At 38.8% G+C, this 27980-nt stretch overlaps 1 protein-coding gene across 15 annotated transcripts in view; it reads left to right on the top strand.

The window, feature by feature from the left end:
• ADAM22 (ADAM metallopeptidase domain 22) overlaps positions 1 to 27980 on the top strand; it is a 215177-nt gene that overhangs the window by 32783 nt on the left and 154414 nt on the right. For all 15 annotated transcript variants that reach the window (XM_057731544.1, XM_057731549.1, XM_057731551.1 and 12 more), the window contains one exon: positions 979 to 1055. In XM_057731544.1, coding sequence (XP_057587527.1) covers positions 979 to 1055 — 77 coding nt within the window. The remainder of the gene's footprint in view (positions 1 to 978; positions 1056 to 27980) is intronic.

Here is a 27980-nt window from a genome sequence, read left to right on the forward strand (position 1 = left end):
ATTGCTTAGAAATTAATATATGATTAATACATGAACTCCATTATGTTTCTTTAGACAATTCCAGGTTTTTTTATTTTTTCAGTTTGGAAGGCAATTTAAAAATGAACTATAATTCTGTACACTTTGGTGTGTCATTACTACTGCGTAATTCCAAATGACAAAATAGGCAGATTAGGAAATGGAGGCATTCCGACAACCAGATTTTGGAGCGTTCTTCTAAAAGTCAGGAAAGGTATAGCTACTGTTAATATGGGAGTTGGAATAAATCATTTTGCTTCCTCCTTTCTTTTCAGTTAATACATGTGGTTTTGCAATAGGCTAATATTAATGTTATTGGTAACACCATATGTTTTTTAGAGTCTCTTGTGATTTTCCCTGGGAGTCCTATTATAATGGCATAGGAAATAGTGATTTTTTTCCCAGTAAAATTTTGATAGGTGATATTTGCAGATGGGCAGAGGTTCAGTTTTTCTCATGAAATTTTGGAAACCTTTATGAAATTACATTTGGTAAATTAGAACTGAACTATTACTTTTAAAGTATGTGTTTGAGATAGGATGAAAAGGGTTTTTTTCTTTTGAGGTTTTGATGTCTTCCTTATAAATAGATCACATGCATCATATTAATTTACTCTTGTATTGAACATATTTTCCCGATTTCTTTTTTAATACATAAAGCTTAATTTTAAAGGAGTCACTCATTTAAAACAGAATGAAATGTAGTTCAGTCTTCTTGGAAATGAAGTGTTTAGCCACTTGAGATAAAGCAGAAAAGGAGGGTACTTGTCCTCTTTGATTAAGTGGTACTTTAGTGAATGACTTATAAGAAGGTACAAATTTTACTTTGTTTTTATTTAATTTCTCTGTTGAATTTGTTTTCTAATTTATAGTATAAAACTTTCAAATGATCATGAGAAATGCTTATCATTTGATCTTTATGGCTGAATAATAAATACCTTTTATCTTTCTGATATTGCAGTTGACTCACGTTGACCAGGCAAGCTTCCAGCTAGATGTCTTTGGAACATCGTTTATTCTTGATGTCCTGCTAAATCAGTAAGTCTCTCTTGAGCTTCACTCACTGTCTTCAGATAAACATTGAATCCAGTTTCTTATCCTTCTGTAAAATTTTTTTTCTTACTATATTTTACTTCGTTTTCCAATATCAGCTAAATACTACATTTAAAACTATTGTATCTATTGACTGTAAGTTATAAAGTCTGATAAATAAGAGAAAATGTGTATCCGCTTGAAACTGAACAACTGTAACAACTTTAAGAATGTAAAATTGAGGGAAAGATTTACTCCAATATTTTGCATAAAGATATGTATGACCCAAGTTCCTATGAATGACAATAAATTATGAAAATAATATTTTGAGTATTAAAACATGTTTCTTAACAGCAGAAAAGGAAAGTTATCCTTTTTGCTCAATGAGTCAGGGGACTGGTTGCATGATAGTATGATTCCAAATAATGCCATTAGATGCTTTGATTTGGAGCTGATTTCTGTAAGGTTTGAGGTACTGGAATTATTCTATAAATACTATATAATTTTGGAAATTGTCATTACCTAGAATTTTAGGTAGATAGTAGAATAGTAAAATTTTAAGTTTGGGAGTGGCTTTTGCTAAATCGCTGGATTTAATCTTTTCCCTCTGGGTTAGTATCTAATAAGTCATACATGACGTTTAGTTGTCATTTCACTTCTTTAAAAAAAACATTAGTATCCCACTTCTTATCCTGGACAAGCAGGAAGAGACCAGGGCTCTGTCAGCCAGTGTTTCTGAGCCGAGCAGCACTGGCCCACAGCTTTGCTGAAATCAGCTATGCAACAGCTTAGAAAGAAAGTTTGAGGCCAGGAGAACAGTAAGGTAGACCAAGAGTGAGAACTGGAGCCCAATTTGTCTATACTGGGAAATCAGCCAGATGGAAGACTATGAGTTAATTAAAAAAAAAAAAAGGATGTTAAGAGTCAGGTCTTAGAGCAGTACTGTCTGGATGGGTAGCCACTAGCCTCTTGTGGCTGTTTAAATTAAAATTAATTAATTAAGATAAAATAAAAAATTCTATTTCTTAGTTGCATGAGCCACATTTCAAATGCTCAGTAGCCATGTGTGGCTAGTGGTTACCTTATGGGACAAGGCAGAACATTTTCATCATTGCAGAAAGTTCTGTTGGACAGTGATGGTTTAGAAATTTCCTTTGAGGAAAGGGCACATGTGAACTGTTAAGACTACTGAGCTAGGTCAATCAGCATTCAGGAGAATTCACTTCTTCCTTTTAGATTTTAGTCTCTGTTTAATGGATTAATTTAATAATTAATTTTACTAGTATCTTAATTTTTTATGGAATTTACTTACAAAGTTTTGATAATGCCATAGTAGTTGTTTCAGTGTTTGTTATATATTAGTTTATTTTTTCATTAAGCTGTCTCATAGGTACATTTTGTAAGTAGTTCTCCCCTCTCCCCGCATTTTTGTAGTTCACAAACAGTTTAAATACTGAAAAGCATGTGTTAAGTTAGCAGTCTGTTATTCGGGTGATCTAACAATGGGAGTGTTTTGTTCTTTGATCATGTATATTTTAAAAGTGTAACATAAGTTGTATTTCTACAATACTCATTAAAATAGTTTTTTTCTTATTTTTAAAATTCATGGCTTAGAACACAAATATTAGATGTTTTATACCACATTGTATTTTTTACCCTAATTTCATAGGACGTGAATAAGATTGTGTTAATATGATCTGTATCTTATATTCCTGCTTCATGTAAATACCCTAAATTTACATGTTTGTATGACTCATTTCAGTTTTTCAGCAATTTTGATGTCAAAGTTTTAAAAAACTCGTTGTAAAGGAATGCATACTCAGAAAAATAGTGAAGGGGTAGAAGAACAATCTCATATAATTCTATCACTTAGAGACTGATTGCCCTGTTTTAAGTTGTAACCCTCCCTGTGCTCATTTCCCCTTTCACCCTACTACCTATCCTCCCCTGCTTAATTTTAAAAATATGATCACATATTTTATTTTATTTTGTCTTTTTCCTCCCTCTAGAATTTAAGCTCCTTGAGAGCTGAGATGTTTTTTCCTTTACTGTTGTATCCTTAGCCCACAAGAGGCACTAAATTCTAGGTTGGGAAGTCATATTGGCTTAGAAACCAATGGCTGGAAGAGGCCAGAAGAGATGACTGGATGAGGGTGGAGGCTATCAGCTGGGAACAAGTGAAGCAGCAGAAAGAAAGAGGGCAAGTGTTTGGGACTGGCTTCTAAAAGCTGAGCGTATAGGTCTATGTATGATTTGGAAAGTCAGGTTCCTAGGTCTCTATTTCAATGACTCCTTCCCATCCCTTCAAATCATTGTTCCAGTGGATACCCCTGCCTTGTTTTCTGGTTTCTGACATTTGTCATGCCTTGACTTTCAGTACTCCAATGAAGAAGGGATATGTATTCACTCTGCCCAAGCCACCTCACTTCCTCTGGAGGAATCCAAGCCCTAAAGCTTTCTGTTCCCGAAGGGGAAACACATATGGCCATACTTATCAGAGCATGAAGCTTAGAATACGAAGGGTGAAGCAAAATTTCTTTCTAGATACTGGCAAGAACCTCCATTGTTCTTATTGCAGTACAAAGGATAAAATAATAGCATAAATAGAGATTACCTGGGCTGAGAAATGTGCAAAGTTGTTTTGGTTTTGTTTTTTTTTCTATGTTTTTGCCTGGGATCCATATTAAACATAGACGTCAGGTATCTATTTCCTTTATGCTTTATGATCTAGGATGATTTAATGCAAAGGGTTTTTTTTTTCCCTTATTTTTATGGAGAATGTTTTTATTTCATGGTTTCACTTTATATATTGTCTTGTGGTTATCTTGGTTAAGGAGCAGAAAGATGAAAACTGGATTATGCTCGTTCAGTTTTCCTTCCTTGCTTCCTCCCTCCCTCCCTTCCTTCTTTCCTCCCTTTCTTTTTTTCTCACTCATAGGCTTGATAACATTTACTTAACATAGTTTTTTTTTTAACTTTTTTTTTCTCAAAATGATTTTTTTATTGAGATATAGCTGATTTACAATATTATAGTAGTTTCATGTGTACAACATAGTGATTCAGAATTTTTATACCCTATACTCCATTTGACATTATTATAATGACTATTTCCTGTGCTGTGCAATATATCCTGGTAGATTATTTTATACATAGTTGTTTGTACCTCTTAATCTTCTACCCCTGTGTTGCCCTCCTCCGCTTCCCTAGCCTCACTGGAAACCACTAGTTTGTTCTATCTGTGAGTCTGTTTCTGTTTTGTCATGTTGATTCCTTTTTTTTATTTTATGGTTCCACATATAGCTGATAACATAAAGTATTTGTCTTTGTCTGACTTATTTCACTACGCATAATACCCTTTAGGTCCACCGTGTTGTTGAAAATGCAGAATTTGATCCTATGTATCTGGTAGTTTGGTTACGTTTCCCAGTGTTGGAGAAGTGGCCTTTTGCAGGAGATATCTTGTGTGTTCCAGCAGCTCTGGTCACCAGAGCTATGTACTGTAGGGTTTCCCCCATGTGGGCTGTGTGGGTCCTTCTGTTGTGGTGGGTGGACTGCTGTGGGTGTGCCGGTTGGCGTGGCTGTCACCCTATTCAGCTGGTTGTCAGGCTGTGCCTTGTGTGGAGGCTGCTGGCCACTTGTTGGTGGGGCTGGGTAATGACAAGGCTGGCTGTGGAACCCCAGTGAGTCTCAGGGCTAGTGCTGGCTCCCTGGTGGGTGGAGCTGGGTCCTGGTGACTCTGACTGCAGGACCCTGGGGATCCCGAATCTAGCTGGTGGGGCTAGATCCCAGGACCGCTGGCTGAGGGGCCCAAGATGTCCCACATCTGGAGTTGGCCTGTTTGTGGGCAGGGTCTTATCCTGGGGTCTCTGGCTGTAGGGTCCAGGAGTCCCAGAGCTGGTGCTGGTTCACAGCTGGATGGGGCCAGTTCCTGATACAGCTGGCTGCAGGGTCCAAGGTATCCCGAATTGTGTCTCCCAGTTGGAGAATGGGGTCAGATCCTGGGGCAACTGGCTGAGGAGCCCAAGGTGTCTCAGGGCTGCTGGTGGCCTGCTGGTGACAGGACTGGGTCCTGCCGTGGCCGTCTGCAGGGCTACAGTTGTTTGGGGACTAGTGTCCACCCGCTGGCGAATGAGGCTTGTAGCGAGGCTAGAGCCGGCTCGCCGGTGGGCAGGGCTGTAGCCCCGGCGGCTCTGGGATTGGTGCCTGTGCACTTTGAGCAGAGCAGGGGCCCGGTGTCTCTGGCTGCAGGACCCTGGGGGGTCCCGGATCTAGTGTTTGCACCCTGGTGTGTGGGGCCAGGTCCTGGGACCTCTGGTGGACAGGGCTGTGTCCAGGATTGGCTATGGGCTCAGGGGGTCTTAAGGCAGCTGGCCTGTTGGTGGGTGGGGCTGTGCCCCCTCCCAGCTAGCTGCTTGGCCTGAGATGTCTCAGTACTGGTGCCTGCAGGCTGGCGGGCGGGGCTGGGCTCGGAGCTAGTTAGCTAGAGGGAGGATTCCAGACTGGTGCCCGCCAGCGCCAGCGTCCCTGTGGTAGAACCAGCTCCCCAAAATGGCTGCTGCCAGGGTCTCGGTCCCCAGGTGCCTCCGGCCTCTCCGGAACATTTCCCACAGTCAGCAGGTAGGTCTGCCACAGGCTTCCTTCCGATTTCTGCTTCTGCCCTGGGTTCTGGAGGGTGTGAGGTTTTGTGTGCGCCCTTTAAGAGTCTCTATTTCCCACAGCCCTCTGGCTCCCCCAGAAGTCATCTCTGCTGGCCTTTAAAGCTAAACGTTCCGGGGGCTCACGTTCCCGGCGCTGGACCCTGGGGCTGGGGGGCACAGCGTGGGGCTCCGACCCCTCGCTCCTTGGGGGGCATCTCTGCAATTATAGCTATTCTCCCGTTTGTGCTTCGCCCACCCACCGGTGTGGGTCTGGACTCCACCGCAACTTCGCGCCTCCTACCTGTCGCGTTGTGGTTCCTTCTTTACAGCTTTCGTTGTAGAAGGTCTTTTCTGGTAGGTTCTAGTCCTTCACATCAGTAGTTTCTCTGTAAGTAGTTGTACTTTTGGTGTGCCCCTGAGGGGAGGGGAGGGCAGGGTCTTCCTGCTCCACTGTCTGGGGAGCTCTTTAACCTAAGCTTTTTTCCTTATGAAGCCATTCTAGGGCTGTGGAACAGCTAGAGTCTTTTGTCTTGTTTTAACCTGGAGGCAAATTGATTAAGTCCTTGTGTAGCTGGATTTCATTTGCAGGATGGATCCAGTAACGCATATGATAATACATATAGTATAATAGTCCATGTTTTATATTGGAAGGAAAAGTGTCATTATGTAATATTCCTCCTGAGTGTTCAGTAAACAAGGTTACCTACAGATAGCATCTACAGATATAATAGGTATCTGTAGATTATATATATTATATATAGCTCTCTCTACCAAATTATGTAATAATTCAACCCTTGGGCTGTAACTCGTACAAGAGGCAGTTAAAGACTATGGGATGGTTAAAAATGAAAAGCACAGCCGGTTCCTGTGTTATCAAGACTACGAAGGGTGGGAAGCAGTTCTCAGCTTCTTCAAGGGGTCACACAGTTGTGAAATCTCACTCTTTGGGACAGATATGTTAATAAAACCAAACATATGGCCTGGCCTGGCCTGGCCAAACTAGTCCTGAGGCCACATTGGATCTTTCCAGAGGTTGGCAACTGGTGTTACATTTTACTGGGAAACATTCCTCAGAAAGAAAAGGCTCAATACAGACATTTAACTCTATTATTGAAGCAATTCAGGCCAAGTCTGTTCCTGTAACTCTCTCCTCTCTTCTTCAAGAAGTGGATAATTAAACTGCCCAAAGCAATGCAAGAATATTGAAAACATTTTTCACAACTCCTTGATTTTTTTTTTACAACATTCACACACACCACACACAACACATCATGCAAAGAAGCAAATATTCCACGTGGCCTGTGGTTGGTTGTTTTACGATGTGAAACACATAACAATAAAGAGAAAACCCATCTTTCTTTTGTCGATGACTTTTTAAAAAATTTTATTTTATATTGAAGTATAGTTGATTAGCAATGTTGTGTTAGTTTCAGGTGTATAGCAAAGTGATTCAGCTATACATATACATGTATCTGTTCTTTTTCAAGTTCATTTCTCATTTAGGTTGTTAATAGAATATTGAAGAGAGTTCCCTGTGCTATACAGTAGATCCTTATTGGTTATCTCTTTTAAATATAGGAATGTGTATTTGGGAAGGATTCTGCTGTCCAGCTATCAGATCTTGGGATGATCCAGCCCTTAAATTTTGACTGTTTTTTTTTTTAATAGATTCTTTCCCTTTTATCGTCTTATTTCAATAACAACAAAAATAATTTCTCTCACTCTGATTCTCATATAGTCTCTCTTTTTTTCCTGCTTCATGGGGGTGCCGGGGCTGGGGTGGGGGTTGTAGGAAGGACAACCAGGGACTCACATGTGACAGCTATCAGTAGATGGGTTGCCCGTGCGGATGGGAGGTGATGTAGAGCCAGGGGTGGGGGATGGAGGTGGGGTGGGAGGAGAAGCAGGAGCCAGGTCAGACAAGGAACACCCAAATTCTGTTCAAGTGAGCACGTCCATCTTGTCTTCTTTCATTTAGGGGAATCATCTGCCAATTAGTCATATTTCACTTGCTTTCCACTGGGACTCTTGAGTTTGCAAGGAAATTAGGAAACACAATAGGTAAAAGACAGGGTATGAATTCAATTGGAATTGAAGGTTAAGTTTGGAAGAGTCTCATTTACTTAACCCTGCCCTATTTTCAGTGTGGTAACAGAATGTTTACATTGTGGATAAAAAGAAGTGATGAGCAGAAGGTTATAATTAAATGATGATGTTATGTGATGATAATGAATTACATGAGCTCTCTCACTGTTATTAATAAATCTGTAACTATCTTGCTGTTTAAATTCATTATGGTAAATATTTGTTTATATGTACATTTAATATAAAATTAGTGGGTAGGACACAAATCTTATCAATAGTTCTTATCAATAATCATCCTTATCTTCATTTTATGCACACACATGTATATATAAACATGTGTGCACATATACTTATACACAGGGCACACACATGTATGTACACAATGCATATGAATGCAGACACGTGTACATACATATGTATGTACACACATATATTCATTTCTTAAGCCCTGAGTAACTGCTAAGAGTTCTTCTGCACCCTGAGGTCTCAGGAGAAACAAGGAAATAAGTACCCTATTCTAAGGGAGCCTGTATTCTAATCAGAAAAACAATGAACATGTTAACAAATAATTTCAGAGAGTGATAGTGCCATTCATAGCAAGTGCCTGATGTGGAGGTGAGGGTGCCGTTTGAGCAGTGGTTGTCAGGGTCAGGCCATCTCTGAGGGGATGACCTGTGACTGAAGGGGCAGAGAGAACAGCATGTATCAAGGCCCTGAGGCAGGAACAAGCTTGTGTTTAAGAGTCAGAAAGATGGCTTAGGCAGTTGAAACAGGAGCCAAGAGGTTATTAAATTGAGGTTGGAAAGGTAGAATGCCCAAATCATGTGACAAGTTAGAAGGATCCTCTTAGGCCACAGGAGAGACTTTGGATAACAGTCTAAGCAGACCTAACTGATATTTTCTACACCATCAGTTGCATTATTCATTCTTTTCTGCACTGACTTATGATCCTTTATTTATCATATTTACTTATTGTGTATCTTAATGTCTTCTCAAAGCAATCTCTTCTAAAGATCTATTCATTAATATTGGACAGAGTACCGCCATACTATTTATCGTAGCTTTATAAGTGTTTTGATATCTAGCATGGAAAACTCTTGTTATTTTAGTTTCATTTTGCAAAATTTCTTAGATATTTTTGCCTTTTCTTAGATGGAAATTCAGGGTGATTTTGTCACTTTCTTTTTGAAATTTTAATTGGACTGTCACTAAACCTATAATTTAGTTTGAGAAAATTACACCTTTATGGTACTAAGTCTTTCCATCAATATCATTGTGGTTGCTGTTGTTGGTTTTTTTTTAATTTAAGCAACTTTTTTCTGTCTCTCAACAAAATTTAGTACTTTGGTTTTTGTAGGTCCTGCACATTTTGTGTAGGAGATATTCACGGGGATTGTATTTTTGTTGTTGTTGTTGCTACTGTGGATATTCTTTCCATCATATTTTATAATTAAGTATTGGTGTCATTCTTAATATTGCTAATGGTTTTTCATTGTTTCTTTTGGGTTTTCTAGTTTGACAATAACATGACTGGAAAATCATGAGAGCTTTGTTTTTCTTTCCAGGATGATAGTTCTTATTACTATTGTGCATTAGTGTTTTTTTTCTAGAAGTTCCTGAACTCTATTATTTGATAATAGCATTTTTGTCTTGTTTCTTTTGGTAATAGGAATATCTCTAGAATTTATTGTTAAGTAGGATGCTGATTCTTGATTTTTGAGAGCTAGCCTTTATCATGTTAAACCTGGATCCCATATCTTGCTTAACTTTTTTTCTTTTTTTAAAAGGAATGAGTATTAGATTTTATTGAATGCCTTTTTAATCAATGCAAGTGAACATATGGATTTTCTTATTTGATTTATTATGATTTAGTACATTAATGTTTCCTGTTATTAGAAATTATTCTTGACTGTAGAGGATAAACTCTACATTGTTATGCTGGATAATTCATTGTTCCTGGCCTCTTTCCTTGTGACTATAAAATGGAATCACACATCTTATTTTATCTAAATTACTGTGGCACAAGTCCCTGCTGGCCTTCCTGCTGTAAATTACCTCCATCTCCAAGTCTTTCTTTCCCTCAACTCTTTGTGAGATTTGCTCTCTAGTCTTTTATTGTACCACTCTATTCTTGCCTCCGATAGATCCCCTACATTGACCCTCATGACAGCTGCTCTGCTGGGCACAGCAGGCCTCCACCAGTGGTGGCTGCTGACATCTGCCAGGAGTAGTCCCTCTAAGAACCCACAAGCCCAAACCCATCCACAGGCCTTCTTGTGGAGGTCCGTGACACTATTGGGAGCACACAGACATATCCTCTGCTCAGAGCCAGGCAGAGAAAAGGGAAAGTCCTTTCTTTCCCTGGTCCAAGGCCCCTTACATTCTATTTCAAGGTGAAAAGCAGTGGGGACATCCACTCCCAGAAGGTGAAATTGAACCCCTGTTTTCAGAGTTATGATCTGACTTAACGCCCATGGCTTGACGATATCTTTCCTGAAGGATGGCTTATTCAACTTTAAACAATATCCCATGTGGGGTTACCACAGCCCAGAGCACCAAAGTACATTTCCTTGTCGCAGTCATTCCTCCTGCATGAGGTGAAGAAAAGATCAGGATTGCACAGCCTTCGTGTTTTAACTGTGACTCCTGGACTTCCCTGGCAGTCCGGTGGTTAGGACTCTGTACTTCCATTGCAGAGAGCTAGGTTTGATCTCTGGTGGGGGAACTAAGATACCACAAGCTATGTGGCACAGCCAAAAAAAAAAAAGAGTAACTCTGGTTCCTAATTTCCTCTGAGCCAGTGCTTAGGCAAGGACAGACAGTTTTTAGGAGTGCGGCAGGCTGACAAGCCATAGACATGTAGTGGCTTAACTCTGCAATTAACACCTTGAGGTGAGTGTAATTGCTTTTCTCTACTGGTTCAAACTTTTCCCAGAGTTCAGACAACTCCGAGGGTTTTCCAGGGGGAACCTGCCCCTCCAGAAAGGGAAGGTTGCCCAATTACAAATTCGTTTCCATTTTAGAATGTTGCAACTGATTTTAAGGTGGTTTCTAGCTTAAAATTATAAGATCCAGTCTCTTTAGGTACCCCATTACTAGCTACTACAAGAATGGTGCTGTTATATTATTTAGAATTTTTGTATCAACAATTATAAGTAAGATTGGCATTAGTCTTTTTTTTTTTTTTTTGGTATCAGAGTTCAAAAGCTGTAAAAAATTATGTTTTTCATTAACAAAAAATTCCCTGAAGCATTATCTTTGGTATCAATAGTATAGGAGTCACACATATATTTTAATGCTTAAAAGTCCTTATCTTTTTTTTTTTTGCTCTTTATTGGAACATAATTGCTTTACACTGTTGTACCAGCTTTTGAGGTACACCAAAGTGAATCAGCTGTATTTATACATATATCCCCATATCCCCTCCCTCCCACGATTCTCTCTTGCTCTCCCTGTCCTGGCCCTCTAAGGCATCACCCATCATCAAGTTGATCTCCCTTTGTTATACAGCAACTTCCCACTAGCTGTCTATTTTACAGTTGGTAGTGTATATATGTCTATGCTAAAAAGTCCTTATCTTTATCTTGACTGGTCCTGTAACACTTTTAATAGATAAGACTTTGATAAACTATTTTTTGATGGATATTGATGTGTTCATCTACTTGTTTATAAGCCAATTTTGGGAAATTGCATTTTCCCAAAGAATTGTCCACATCATTGAGCATTCGAGCTTTATCAGTATATATTTATGTGTGCTTTTTATTTTAATTTTTTTTTTCTTGGCCGCACCGCATGACTTGTGGGATCTTAGTTCCCTGACCAGGGTTCCAACTGGCAGTAGAAGTGTGGATTCCTAAACACTGGACAACGAGGGAATTCTCTACACATGCTTTTTAGAAAATAATTTCTAAAATTGCTTCTGTATCTGTTATTATATCTTCTTTCTCAATGCTACTTTTATTTGTGCTTATCTTACAAAATATAACCCAATATATACAAACTTTTAGAAACATATTTATTGCATAAAATTTAAGATTTTTCGTTAAAAATTCTTATTGAGGTATTTTTTGCTTGTCATAAAGTTCATCCATTTCAAGTTATATTATAATTTAATGATTTTTTTCTTAAAGTAACTTTACTGAGTGGTGCAACCATCACCATATATCAGTTTTAAAACACTTCATCTCTCCAGAATTATCCCTTTTTTCCATTTAAACTTACCCCATTCCCCTCTCCAGCCCCAGGCAATCGCTAATTTACTTTTTATCTTTAATGTCCAGAAAATTGCCTTTTCTGGACATTTCATGTAAAGGGACTCATACAACATGTGTTCTTGTGTCTGGTTTCTTTTATTTGGCATGTTTTTGAAGTTCAGTCTGTGATGTAGATGTGTCAATACTTCATTCCTTTTTGTTTGTTTGTTTATTTATTTATTTTGCTGAGTGGTATCTTAGTTGTGGCATGCAGGATTTTTGTTTCGTCATGCTGGATCTAATTCCCTGACCAGGGATTGAACCCAGGCCCCCTGCATTGGGAGCCTGGAGTCTTAACCTCTGGACCACCAGGGAAGCCTCTAGTACTTCATTCCTTTCCATTGCTGTGTGTTGCTTCATTATATAGATATACCGCATTATATCTATCCGTTGTTGTTTCCAGTTTGGGGCTATTATGAATAATGTTGTGAACATTCACATGCAAGTCTCTGTGTGGATGTAAGTGTTCATTTCTCTTAGGTAGATACCTAGAAGTGGAATTTATGAGTCCTGTGGTAGGCTTATGTTTAATTGTTTTGAGAAATGCTAAATTGGTTTCCAAAGTGAACTTTTGAGTTTTACTAATGGTGTAGTAACAGCTGTTTTCCTATAAGGTGTTTTTCACAGAAGGGGTGGTGTCAAATATAAATAGTTGCTCAGCTTTCAGGTTTTCCATTCCACGTCCATGGCAACTCCGGAAAGAGTTTCATACTTCTCATGATTATGATCTCGTGCTCTCTGGTTCATAGTAAAACTCTACCATTGAAATATATATTGAATTTTCAACACTTTTTGAGGGGTAGGATTCTACCATTAGTAGAATACCCTAAGGAACTTTATGTAGACCGCACGACTCTTATACCTTAGCTGAAGCATCTTTCATTTCCTTTTGTTTATTCTGAGTTGAAAAGTGATAGTTTTAAATTGAGAATCCTAAAACTAGACTTTACTACACTCTCTCACAGGCAGAACGTCTCCTGGGCTCAGCCCAGGGTGGCCTTGGTTGTTAGTGGGACAGCTGCAAAGCTCAGAGCAAAGGGGAACTGGGTTGGAAGGCACTGGAAAGGCCATTGGATGTGTCTGGCAAAGAGCCAGAAAACGATCCAAGGCAGAGATCAATCGTAAAGCTAAGACCTGGAAGTTGCTTTGGAAGGGGCATCTGGAAGGAATCCTAGAGGCAATAGGACCCTAGGGGCTGGAGCCTTTTATAGGGTTCAGAAGGCCAAACTCATGGGTTAGGAGGAAGCTGTGCAAGGCTCAAGTCATTGCTTTTATAAGGGGAGATCAGAGCTGAGCAGAGGAGTCATGTCCTTGTACGTCTTCTTATTGAACTGGTCTATTTAAGCTTTCTGCTTTCTGGTTGGTTTTTTAAAGTACAGCCTTAGTGCGGACACATTGTGTTTCATCTGATTTTTTAAAATATGACCTTGAGATGTTTTTAGCATTACCTGCTTTTTTAATAGGGGAATCTGGAGATTTCAGCACACTTGTGAGCATATTATTTAAACTGGAAATAAAATAATTACTGAATTATTCAATATAACCAAGACTATTTATAGTTGTTTATCCTTCAAGGAAAATACCATATAAATACTATTTTATAGTTACAATGATTAATGTATATTTTTGTATTATAGGTTTATTAGATGAGCTGAAAATGTAATTTGCTAGATATAATAAATACTCTTAATGTACAACAACAAAACTTGTAATGTTTTTGCATAATTGCATGGAAACTCTTTTGTGCTTTTACAGTGATTAGGAGACACGATGAAGATTAAGTTATCGGCGCTCACTGCTGTTTTTCTCCCAGGTGCCAAATTATTGAACTCTGTTAAATTATCTAGCAGTGATGGTGGTATAGCCCAACCACAGGGAACTTTGCCAGCAGGTACAACAAATTGGATTCCCTAGATTTATCTAATATAATTTAAGTTTATGATATGTTTGTTAAAATATTAGGTGAAAAAAAATCTTTGCAATTTGAGTAATGGGACACTTGTTCTGTAATAGCAATATTTGTTTTATAGTACAGACTGTGTCTTAGAGTGAGGTGTAAGGTACATGCTTACCCAGGGGACACCATCTGCATAGAGCCTGCTTATTAACTCTTTGTCTCTGAAATATTTTCTCACACATACAAAAAGTATCTATCAATCTGTTATCACAGCCTGTGAATATAGGTATATTTTCTCATGCTTCACCTGCTGACATGTTCTCAGCCAGTGAGATCTGATGTGGTAAAGTGTACTGTATACTCTTGTCCCGTGAGTGTTAAGCATAACCATTCTCAGGCAGGGAGTAACACGTATTGCATATCCAGAGGACCAATACGGACTGGGTACAATCTTATATAGAATTGTCCATATTTATACCACTATGTAGTTTTATCCCCTGCATATCCATCTCTAAATACAAAGCACTTCTTTGTCTTTCCCTTTTAAAAAAAATTTGAACATGGGGTGGACTTGTGGATTTTTATTTATGCGATGTTTACATTCAATCACAGTCATTAATCTTTGTGATACTCACAGTGTCCCAAAGTTGGCTAGTGGGAACCCTTTCATTTTGTTTCCTATGTCCTTTTGATATGACTCCATTAACCTTTAAGTGCTTCTTTGCCTTCTGGGCTAACAAGAAAGAATTCTTGCCTTCTGGGACAACTGGGTTCACTTTTTGCTTCAGAACTGATTTCTTTTTTTTAATAGACTGATCTTTATCTTCATTTTACTAATTCAGTTGTACATCCCCGTCATTGTATTACATAGAAAAGCCAAAGACTGACAGCTGTCACTTATTCTTATTTTTAATCAAATTTTGAACCAACATAGGAATCAATGACAAAAACATTCCAGTCACTTGTATTTTGGGAGGATTGTCTTATACGTAATAAATTAAGTGAAGTGTAGGATCTCAGATATAGCTTCTTTAAGAATGTCATAGTAGCTGACCATAAGGGGGTTTGAAGTGGTAATCAGAATTTTAAGGCAAGGTTAGAATTCTAAGGGAAGAAGTTCTTAATATCCTTAAGGTTGGAACAATCAATTTAAAAAGAGCTACATTTGTTTCCCTACACACTAGTGAAATTCTTCATGTCTTTTTCTCTTCCAACCGTAAGAGATTTGATTAGAAATCTGTAAACCCTAATCAGATTCAACTCGGATCAGAGAAATGATCTTGCTGTTCAGGTTACTCTTGACATGTGGAGGAAACAAATACCTATCCAGTGATCTGTAGTGCAAGGGGAGCAAAGCTGACTCTGGTGGTATCGATCCAGGGAGGGAATGAACAGTCTTGACCAGTAAAGGGCTTCTGATAAAACTTCACCAAAAAACCGATATTTTGTTCTGAGCATTAAGCTGTGTAAGACTTTGCTGGGACAGGGATTATCTAAAGCAGAGAAAAGAGGCAGAACAATGGTGATGTGAAAGTGCCTTGGGGCAGAGTTGTGTACAGTTCAGGGAGCTGGGGAACTAGGAGATTAAGCTGTTTTATTAGGGTGGGCCTGACACGTATGTCTAAGTGAGGTCTTGACTGCCACACTATTTGGACTTTATCTGGTTGGCAGTAGAGGACTGTCAGTGTTTTTACGCGATTAAGTTGTAAATTCAGAAAGATAACTGTGATAGTAGTATGGAAATTTGATTAATTGTGAAAACAAAAACATGATGTGCTTTGAGCTACATGATAAGAAGCTTCTTTTATAAGTGGCTTTGATCTTTAAAATAATTCCTGAGGTCTACCATAGGTGGTGATTTTACTTTTTCATGTTACGAAATTGTTTCCTATAGCACATTTTGATAATGAATTAGTTGGGATGCTTTGGGTTAAAAGGGATGGAAGGACTTCCTAGGTGGCGCAGTGGTAAAGAATCTGCCTGCCAATGCAGGGGACACAGGTTCGAGCTCTGCCCTAGGAAGATTCCACATGCCATGGAGCAACTAAGTCCGTGTGCCACAACAATTGAGCCTGTGCTCGAGAGCCCATGAGCCACAACTACTGAGCCCATGTGCTGCAACTATTGAAGCCCACGTGCCTAGGGCCTATGCTCCACAACAAGAGAAGCCACTACAATGAGCAGCCTGCACACCACAATGAAGAGTAGCCCCCGTTCGCAGCAACTAGAGAAAGCCTGTGTGCAGCAACAAAGACCCAATGCAGCAAATAAATAAATAAAATAAATAAATAAATTTATAAAAAAAAAAAAAAAAGGGATGGAAAAGTCTAACTCAAAGAATCTTACATATTAGGAGAGTCCAGTCGCACATAACTGTTAGTCCAGAGATTGGGCAGCCCCAGGTGCGACTTCAGCTTTGCTGCTTTGCCATTCTCATGTCCAGAAGAGACGAAAAGACCTCCTCCTCCTCTGTCTCACTGTGGGAACCAGGAAGCCTTTTCACTGAAACTTCCAAAGTCTTGTTGGCCAGAATTGAGTCAAACCTCTTGTTAAATCAATCCTTGGCAAAAGGAAAGGTGTCTCTGTGATGAGTTGGTAATAATCAGGATTATCCTGGAACTGGGGTGAGTCCATCTTCCCGCTGTCATATGGGAGAAGGGAGGATCTCTGGCCCATTCAGGGTTCTGTTAGTTAGTGGCATGTGGAGTGGATTTTGATAGGTAGCCAACAGAGTCTGCCAAAGAAAACATTGGATAAAGGTGACCTTCAAAGAATAGATTGGAATGCTATTGCAGTACTGAGGCTGAATTCATTCCACAGACTTGCTGACATGAGAACCCTCTGGTCTTCCAAATGCACACCCCTTTATACTTGATCCAGGAGGGACTGCCTTTACCAAAAAATAATGAGTCACATGACAATAAAACCTGGGAATTCTTATAGAATTTTATTCATTGGCTTTTGTAATCCTGTGTACCTCTTCTTCTTATTCATATCCACTGAGACCCTGTAATAAATTGCTTTAACTTTTTTTCATTTTAGTAACTTTTGCTGTAAGTAGGTGAATGATCAGATTAGATGTATCAAATGTCAGATTTCCCCAGGAAATCTATAGGCATGCTGTGCAGTTCAACCCTGCGGCTGCCTGACTCTGGACCCCACCAGAGCCCATCACTTCCCTCTGCAGGAGAGGCAATATGCCTCAGGCCTTTCCAGCCCTTGCTTTACCATTTCCATTACCTCACCCATCAAGTATGTCCTGTCCTGCCCCCTGCTACCTTGGTCCTATTAAGAACCCGTTCTGTGATAAATTATTCCATGATGATGTGTTGGCTGGTTCTAGTCCCTTTCTTAGCCCATGTATATGACATTTCAGAGGTGTTCCTGTCTTCTGGAGTAACTCCAAGGATTGACTCCAAAAGGTGGCATTTTAGATCAGCTAGGATGACACAAAAGGATTTTAAGCACTGCAGTGTCTCAATTTTCACTGCACAGAGAGCATGATATGCATAGAGCTTGCCCTATTTGAAAGATGATTTGAGCCCATGAACACAGGTTTGCACTAGACTTCACTGAGAGATTCTGAACACATACACTAAGCAATCATCATTCAGAGAAAGAACAAAATTAAACCATCTTCATAATGAAAGATTCTAAGTTTTCTGGTGTAAATAACATACTACAAAAAATCCTCTTCTTTTTACAAAAATTATTTTGAGTAGTTTTTACTAATTCAGTTCCACAGTGAAAATAATTGATTGTCATTCTTGAGCCAAACGTCATTGCAAAGAACAGGTATCCTGTTGTCACTTGAGTAATTCTTTTCCCTGTTACTTTCTGCCTTTCTGGATCTAATTTTGATGTGGATCTAATTCATATCTCTTTTTAAAAATAGTTTTTTCTGACTCTGGTCCCTCCCTAATTTCTCTTCTAAAGCTTGTGGCTCAGATTGTAACAGACAACAAAGCTTAATAGAGGTCACGGAAAATCCCAGTTCTCACTTTGCTATGTACCTTGCGTTTAAAGTGCATAATCCCACAAACTTCCTAATTAAAATTTATCATGTGAATAAATATTCTTCAAAGTCAAAGTGGTGAAATGGCTTTGAAACAGCCCTCTGGCAGTGGTTTTTTTAAAGGTCTTTTAGTTAACTAGTAACACATGGCCATGGATATGAATACCAGAAGATTTCAGAGAAGTAGCAGATGTGGATTTACTCCTCCCTCTGCAAAAATGATCTTGGGAATCACAGTGCCTGGATTGAGAGGCTTAGGGTTTTCCTCAAGTACATTGCTGATTGCTACTGGGCAATGTCCAGAAGGGCTCTCCTTTTAATGTCCAAAAGGACTCTTCTCACAGGCCTTGAACTAGCCTGTAAACCCACCCTCAAGGACATGTTACCTTTTGTGATAGGTTATCCCAATCATGCAAATTCATACAGAGTTTCTACATTAATGTCATCCTCTTTAACAGTTTTCCTAGCCCAGTGATCTCAACTCTGGCTGCATATTACAATTACACGGGGATTTATAAAACTACCAATACCTGGGTCCCATTCCAGACAAACTAGTGGTTTCCCAGTTTGGTCCCTGGACAACAGCATCCACAACATCTGGGAACTTGTTAGAAACGAACATTTAAGATCCTTATCCAGACCTATTGAATCAGAACTTGTGGTGGAGTGGAACTCAGGAAACTGAGTGATTTTGATGTGTTTTCAGTTTTGAGAACCACTGATATAGTCTATTTTCCCTCTGACACTCACCTCCTGCCATCAGTTTTTTCTCATGATCTTGATATAGTCCAGACCCCAGCCCTGCATCTGTGTGCCACCCATCCCCTTATGGATATATATTCCAAGAGGAACTTTTTTTTGGTTCAAGGTTCAATAATTTAATACTGTTCTCACTCATATTATAATAAAGATACTGTCTTGTGGATAAATTTTGTTGAAAACTCTGAAGATTTTTTTGCTGTTGTTGTTGATTGATTTTATAAATATGCTTGGTTATTACAAATTAGGTCAAGGAAGACTTCCTATTGGGCCCTGTATAGCTTCCTCTGACCTGAGGTGTTGTATTCTTGAGCTGGAAAATTGTAAATTGGTTCACATGGTGAACTCAGCCAGGCACTATGAGTTTATTTTGTATGTCGCTATTATTAATAAGGACATAGCCATGACACAAGGTTATTTGGGATTTTAGATTCAATAGTAGGCATGACTTTCCAGAATTTCACACTATGATAGGAGAGAAAAGGCAGCACAGCAGGAAACCCTGGTAGAAAATTATGCTGCTTGGCTGGTTAGTGTACTGTGCTTCCTGGAGGAAATAGTATTGGGACTTCAGAGATCACTGCAAAGTTTGGATAGAAAAAGATTTAGCATATAAATTCTGGGGAAGCATGATCAAGTGGGGTTTATCCCTGGGATGCAAGGATTCTTCAATATACGCAAATCAATCAACGTGATACATCATATCAACAACTTGAAGGATAAAAACCATATGATCATTTCAATAGATGCAGAAAAAGCTTTTGACAAAGTTCAACATCCATTTATGATAAAAGCTCTCCAGAAAATGGGCATAGAAGGAAATTACCTCAACATAATAAAAGCCATATATGAAAAACCAAAAGCCAACATCGTTCTCAATGGGGAAAAACTGGAAGAATTCCCTCTAAGAACAGGAACAAGACAAGGGAGTCCACTCTCACCACTATTATTCAACATAGTTTTGGAGGTTTTAGCCACAGCAATCAGAGAAGAAAAAGAAATCAAAGGAATCCAAATTGGAAAAGAAGAAGTCAAATTGTCACTCTTTGCAGATGACATGATATTATATATAGAAAACCCTAAAGACTCTACCAGAAAACTGCTAGCACTAATTGAAGAGTTTAGTAAAGTAGCAGGATACAAAATTAATGCACAGAAATCTCTTGCATTCCTATACACTAACAACGGAAGAGCAGAAAGAGAAATTAAGGAAACTCTCCCATTCACCATTGCAACAAAAAGAATAAAATACCTAGGAATAAACCTGCCTAAGGAGGCAAAAGATCTGTATGCAGAAAACTTTAAGACATTGCTGAAAGAAATCAAAGACGACACAAACAGGTGGAGGGACATACCATGTTTCTGGATTGGAAGAATCAACATCGTGAAAATGACTGTACTACCCAAAGCAATTTACAGATTCAATGCAATCCTGATCAAATTACCAATGACATTTTTCACAGAACTAGAGCAAGAAATCTTACGATTTGTAAACGCAAAAGGCCCTGAATAGCCAAAGCAATCTTGAGAAGGAAAAATGGAGTTGGTGGCATCAGGCTTCCTGACTTCAAACTATACTACAAGGCCATAGTGATCAAGACAGTATGGTACTGGCACAAAAATAGAAAGGAAGATCAATGGAACAGAATAGAGAACTCAGAAGTAAGCCCAAACACATATGGGCACCTTATCTTTGACAAAGGAGGCACGAATATACAATGGAAAAAAGACAGCCTCTTCAATAAGTGGTGCTGGGAAAATTGGACAGCAACATGTAAAAGAATGAAATTAGAACACTTCCTAACACCATACACAAAAATAAACTCCAAATGGATTAAAGACCTACATGTAAGGCCAGACACTATAAAACTCCTCCAGGAAAACATAGGCAGAACACTCTATGACATCCATCAAAGCAAGATCCTTTTTGACCCACCTCCTAGAATCATGGAAATAAAATCAAGAATAAACAAATGGGACCTCATGAAACTTAAAAGCTTTTGCAAAGCGAAAGAAACCATAAAGAAGACTAAAAGGCAGACCTCAGAATGGGAAAAAATAATTGCCTGTGAAACAACGGACAAAGGATTAATCTCCAAAATATACAAGCATCTCATGAAGCTTAATACCAAAAAAGCAAATAACCCAATCCACAAATGGGCAGAAGACCTCAATAGACATTTCTCCAAAGAAGACATACAGATGGCCAACACACACATGAAAAGATGCTCAACATCACTCATCATCAGAGAAATGCAAGTCAAAGCCACAATGAGGTATCACCTCACGCCAATCAGAATGGCCATCATCCCAAAATCTGGAAACCACAAATGTTGGAGAGGGTGTGGAGAAAAGGGAACTCTCCTGCACTGTTGGTGGGACTGTAAGTTGGTACAGCCACTATGGAAAACAATTTGGAGGTTCCTTAAAAAACTACCAATAGAACTACCATATGATCCAGTAATCCCACTCCTGGGCATATACCCAAAGAAAACCATAATCCCAAAAGAAACATGTTCCATAATGCTTATTGCAGCACTCTTTACAATAGCCAGGACATGGAAGCAACCGAAATGCCCATCAACAAATGAATGGATACAGAAGATGTGGCATATATATACAATGGAATATTACTCAGCTATAAAAAGGGATGAGATGGAGCTATATGTAATGAGGTGGATAGAACTACAATCTGTCATACAGAGTGAAGTAAGTCAGAAAGAGAAGGACAAATATTGTATGCTAACTCACATATACGGAATCTAAAAATGGTACTGATGAACTCAGTGACAAGAACAAGGAAGCAGATACAGAGAATGGACTGGAGAACTCGAGGTATGGGAGGGGGCGGGGGGTGAAGGGGAAACTGAGACGAAGCGAGAGAGTAGCACAGACATATATATACTACCAACTGTAAAATAGTCAGTAAGAAGTTGTTGTATAACAAAGGGAGTCCAACTCGAGGATGGAAGATGCCTTAGAGGACTGGGGCGGGGAGAGTGGGGGGGACTCGGGGGGGGAGTCAAGGAAGGGAGGGAATACGGGGATATGTGTATAAAAACAGATGATTGAACCTGGTGTACCCCCCCCAAAAAAAAAATTCTGGGGCAGCAGGTTCTTTGTACTTACTGTGCCAGTTGTGGGTATTTGATTAAGTGGTGCCTTTGCCAACAGAGAGGCAACATAGCCAAGGAGTTAGCAGCAAAGGCTTCGCAGCTAGACTGCCCAGATTTAGAAACTATGTGCCTTACTAGCTGTGTGACCTCTGCCAAGTCAGTTAACTGCTCAGTGCCTGGATTTCTCTACCTGTTCTACAGGAATGGAAGCAGTACTTTTCTCATAGGGCAGTTGGCAGATTAAATGGGTTAATGTATGTGAAGCACCCAGAGCAGTGCCTGGCTATGGAGGTATTTAGTATTTAACTATTATTAGCTAACAGAGGCACTGTCCTTTAAGGAGTTACCCTGAGGCCAACTGTCTTGAAGGGACTGGCTAACTTTGTTATTTTTATTTCTTTTATAAATTTATTTATTTATTGGCCGTGCTGGGTCTTTGTTGCTACGCACAGGCTTTTCTAGTTGCGGCCAACAGGGGCTACTCTTTCTTGTGGTGCATAGGCTTCTCATTGCGGTGGCTTCTCTTGTTGTGGAGCACGGGCTGTCAGTGCACAAGCTTCAGTAGTTGTGACACGTGGGCTCAGTATTTGCGGCTCATGGACTTAGTTGCTCCACAGTACGTGGGATCCTCCTAGACCAGGGATCGAACCTGTGTCCCCTGCCTTAGGTAGGCAGATTCTCAACCACTGCGCCACCGGGGAAGTCCTGGGACTGGCTAATTTTGAAACCTTTAGAACTAAAAGAGAGTTAGGCACTAAGATTATTATTGGAGTTTTTTTTGTTTTTTGTTTTTTTGTCTTTTTTTTAATTGAATATATAACAAGGTTTTATTGAAAGATTCAAATTCTCGTTACTATTTATTAACTTGGTAAGCTCACTGAACATATTTAAATCACGGAAGTTAATAGTTCTGAATCCCTTCTGTGCAATTCTGAAACGCTGAAGCTCTGAAAATGGAAAGGTTTTGTACATTTCCAGCAACTCATTTGGCCTTAAAAAATCTCACTTGAACATACACTTATCATACACTGTATTTTGCTGCTGTAACAAATTACCCTACATTTAGCAGCTTAAAACAACACAAATTGATTATCTCATCGTTTCCAGGAGTCAGAAGCCCGGCTCTGCTGGTAGAGTCTCACAGGCCTCTGTCAAGGTGTCATCCAGACTGTGCTCCTTCCTGGAGGCTCTGGGGAAGAATCTACTTCAAGCATTTTTAGATTGTTGGCTAAATTCAGTTCCCTGAGATTATAGGATTGAGGTCCCCACTTCCTTACTGGCTGTTGGCCATGGACTCTTCTGGAGCCTGCTCACATTCCTTGGCCAGTGGCCCCCTTCCAAAGCAACAGTGGCTGGTCAGTTCCCTCTTTCTGACCTCCTCCTTTCTTTGTCATTCTCTTCCACCATCCCTCTCAGACTGACTCTTCTGCCTTCGGCTTCTTTTAAGGGCTTTTGTGATTACTTTGGACCACCTGGATAATCAAGGATAATCTCTGTGTTTTAAAGTCAGTTGATTAGTAACTTTGATTCCATTTGCATAGTCTCTTCATGCAGTACCTAGATTAATAGCGTTGACCCTTGAACAATGGGATTGAACTGAGTGGGTCCACTTACAGGCGAATTTTTTTTCCAGTAAATATACAGTCTGCCCTTTATATTTGTGGGTTCCTGTCTGTGGAACCAGCCACCACAAATTGAAATTTCCATCCGCAGCTGGTTGAACCTGAGGATGTGAAACCTGTGAATATGGAGGGCCGGCCGTGTCCATTGTACTACGGCATTTTATAAAATGGACTTGAGCATCTGTGAACTTTAGTACATGTGGGGGCTCCTGGAACCAATCCCCCGTGGATATCAAGGGACAACTGTATTTGATTGACTAATCAGAGAATGGGAATCTTGGGGGGACATCTTGAAAACTGTGCCTATCTCAGTGCATAAAACTATTTAATAGTCTTTATTTATCCCATTTAGTGTGAATCTCATTTGGTACAGGAATCACAAGCATACCTCAGAGATACTGTGGGTTTGGTTCCAGACCACTGCAGTAGAGCAAATATCAAAATAAAGCAAGTCATACAAATTTTTTGGTTTCCCAGTGCCTATAAAAGTTATATTTATACTATACTATAGTCTGTTAATAGCATTATGTATAAATAGAATACATATGTATAAGTAAAATACATAAAATAAAAAACAGCAATAGCATTATGTATAAAAAACAATATACATATCTTAATTTAAAAATAATGCTGTTGGAAAAATGGCACCAATCAACTTGCTTGACACGGAATTTGCCACAAACATTCAATTTGTAAAATACAATATCTGGGAAGCACAATAAAATGAGGTATGCCTGTATCAATATGTTTGATAAAGGGTGTTGTCTTTGATCCTTTCATCCTGCTGGGATGATCATTTAATATAGGATATATGCGAATTGTTCCTTTCTAAAATTAAAACATTTCTAAGCTCCAAAACACATCTGGCCTCAAGTGTTACTGAAGGGATTGTGGATGTGTTGTAAAAAGTTACAGGTAAAAGATATTTTTAAAAGTATTTATATTTATATTTTAAACTATTGTGAAATGGTATCTGTATAACACTTACTACTTGAGAAAAGAGATATTAATGTGTTCTCCAGATTGATACTTAGAGAACTAAAAGGGACTTTCAAGACAGACTTGTTGTTTTGAAGATTCAGGAGGAGGCATCAGTATTGCAGATAAGAAGGGAAAGGATGGAAGATAACATTTATTAAACACTATGCTATTGGCTTTACGCACATTTGCACAACGTTGTGTGTGTGTGTGTGTGATTTAATCTTTACTACCTGTGTGTGCTGTTATTTTTTCATTTTACATGTGTTGTAATCAAGAATCAGGGAAAGTGAGTAACTTGCTCAGGGTCACATGCCTGGTCAGTGTGGAAGTGGAATTTGAACTTAGTTCTGACTTCAGAGTCTCCGCTTTGTCCATTCATTAAAGAAGCTCCTATTTGGAAGCAGATCTGGGATTTAAACTCTAGTCTCCTACTTCACTCTGTTAAGGTAGTTGTTTTTAATACATAATTATTGATTCATAAGTGCCTTTTGAAATATTTAAAACATTTTAAAACTTCTTACAGGGGCAATTTATGATGCTTGGTTTGTTACCAGAATTAATTTGTATTTGGGATTATCAGTTTTGTGGGATTACAGATATCAACTTTTTTAGGATTTTTTTTTTTATCAGTTAAACCTTAAAATTAGAGTCACAATTGAATATTTTATTCCTGGATGAATTCTCTGTTAAAAATTATTTGCTGTAAATTTCCATCTCTTAAAATGAGACTTTACCAATTTAGCAGCCATTATTAAATGCTGGAAATAATATGTTTTTCCAATACTGGAAACATTTCTTTACATTCACTGTTGTTAAGTAATCCCTTATTATTCCTTGGATATCCAGTTTGTTACTCCTTTGATGTAAAATATTCTCTTTTCAAAAGTAAACAGCTCCCCTGCTGATTTCTGTTTCATTTCCTCCTGGCTGTTTTGGTCTCTGTTTTCTCTGTGTAGTAAAGTGTTGACAGAAAGCAACTGTACAGAGAGATAAAAATATGCATCAATTAGAACAGCAAATCACAGTGTAGTTTTCAAGAGAAGTATTTTAGCTAATATACAAGAAACACAGCTGTAATAAGTATCTGAGTAGGAATTTCTTCCAAATTGTTACTAAAATAATCTTATTGTTTCTCATTTTATAATTGTCACGAGATTAAAAAAATTGGAATAGGCATGCATATTCAGGATTGTGTGCCGTTTTGAAAAATAAATGTGAAATGAAGACTAAAGCTTTTTCTAATGTCTTCATTCTGTTCCTGTTATTTTGTTTTCATATCCACAAAGAAAATATTCTAACTTAGCATGATTTATTATGATAAAAAATTTTAAACCTTGGCTGTTAGGGAACAACTTTATGATTCAAAAAATAAATTTCAGTTTACATAACATGGATTCCTTAACAAAAATAACTTTACACGTGAAGCTTTGTGATGGATGCCTATACTGAATATGATTATTTGAATATTTGTATATTTAGACTAAAGGTTAGGAAGATTCATATTTCTTTCAGTAGGAATAAATACAATTTTAATTAACTAAGATATGTTGGGAAGGTAAGAAATGGAATAGTTGAAAAACGAGAACTAGGTTTTGTTTATACCCTGGTCTTGAGGAGGGTTGCTGTCCATTTCTTTTGTTTGTTGTTTATCATTTGCTTTTGCTTTATAGGCAAAATTCCAGGTCAGGCACTAAGATTATATTATTTTGGAATTGCTTCTGTCTTTTTTGGGCTCAGATGAATTGAGATTGGTTAGATTTTATGTGATATCATCCAAGGAAGGCAATTTTCACTCCGGTACCTGCTTTTCTTACAAGGTATAGAAACATATGCAGAAAAATAATATATAAGCTTTGAGCCAAGACAGCATGAAAGACGTTGGAAAATCAAAGGCTAAGATATTTATTCCTGAGATATTTAGGCATAAATAATCCCCTCTTGCTTCAGATCTATTATATCATTGTCTCTTTAGAGAGAGGACCGAGGCTCTCTGATTTCCTGATTTTGTAGTCTTGTGTTTATGCCTGGGGGGTCTGTTGCTCACTCCAAAGCCAAAGGAGATACCATTTTGAGCTTTAAGGCTGGAATTGCTGTGTGACACACCATGTACTGCTACTTAATAACTTTGTGTTTCCAGGCCCAGCTTATAGTATAGAAGATAGTGATCATTTCCTGTTTGTTTCCCATGTGCCTAATAATGCCTGTGATTCTCTTAATTACCAACAGGTGAGTCTTACAGGATCTAGCACTTGGGTGAAGAACTAGCAGGATGAGACAAGTGGGAGCAAGCACACTGGAAGTTTCTATTGATATAATTAAAATTATGACAGAGCAGGGACTCAGAAGACCCAGGTTTGAGTTGTAGCTCTGTAACTCACTTGTGATGCAACCTTGGCCATGCTGTACAATCTCTGGAGATCAGGTTCCTTGGCTTTAAAATGGTGAGTGTTCTTACTGTGCTTGACCTGGCAGAGTTGTTGTGAAAAGCTAATGTTTATAAACTTAGCCATGTAGTCAAATATGATGTGCATCCGTTGGGAACCTTTCATTTGCAAGTGACAAAATTTAACTCAAATCTGTAAAGGAAAATGAGATTTATTGACTCATGCGCCTGAGTCCAGGGGAGGCAGTTTTCAAGTCTCGGGACCCTGTTGCTCTCCACTCTTACCTCTGCTCCTCTCCATCTTAAGTTTCCAACTCAATGTTTACCTCTGGCCACAAGCCCTGATGTGCTTCAGGTTCAGTGCAGTAGGGAGGACTGCCTACCCCTGTCCCAGTGAGTCTCATTGTCTTCCAGCAGCTTTGATTGACTCACATGGCCATCTGTGAACCAGGTACCAAAACCAGGAAATAGGATGTAGTCATTGCCTGTGATTAGTCTGGACCTACCTCTGGAGCTTCCCAAACCACAGGAACCACAGGAACTGGATGTTGGGGAGGGGTGATTTCCCAAAGTACTTAACCAATATCAGGGAATTCTATCACAAGAACAACTTTCTGCTGAACAAGATACTGTTGTTTTCTTCACTGTGAAAAGACTATTTAATGGCTTAAAAGAAAAGCTCAGTAGTTGATGTGCATTCATAAAAGCCCAGAAAGGACACAATTTTGAAGGGAAATTTTATTTAATAAACCAGAGAGGAAAAAGACCAGACACAGATTGAGAACAGATAGTCAATGAGCTGGGTGAGGCAGGACCCTCTCCTTTATGCAACTCGGAAGAGAATCATCATACCTAGTGAAACTAACCTCCACTCTATTAGATGACCATTTTATGAGACTGTTTTCACTTCCTTCTTGATCCTAACCCAAGAAACAATTCGTTTTTAGGGAGGTTGAGCTCCGTCCAAAGGAGTAGGATTAGGAAAACTTTATCCTTGGCTGAAGTAAGAGGAGGATGTAATTTGTGAAGTGTTGGAACCTTTGCTTAGAACTAGTAATTCTTTGTGAGAAATGTAAACGTTATTGCCAAAAAAGTAGCTACACAAATTGTGAAATTGATTCTGCTTTTCAGTGACTAAGTGGGGTCAGAATAAAAAAAAAAAAAGAGAGAAGCAGGAAACTAT

Source organism: Hippopotamus amphibius, chromosome 4, assembly GCF_030028045.1.
Source record: "Hippopotamus amphibius kiboko isolate mHipAmp2 chromosome 4, mHipAmp2.hap2, whole genome shotgun sequence".
NCBI lineage: Eukaryota > Metazoa > Chordata > Mammalia > Artiodactyla > Hippopotamidae > Hippopotamus > Hippopotamus amphibius.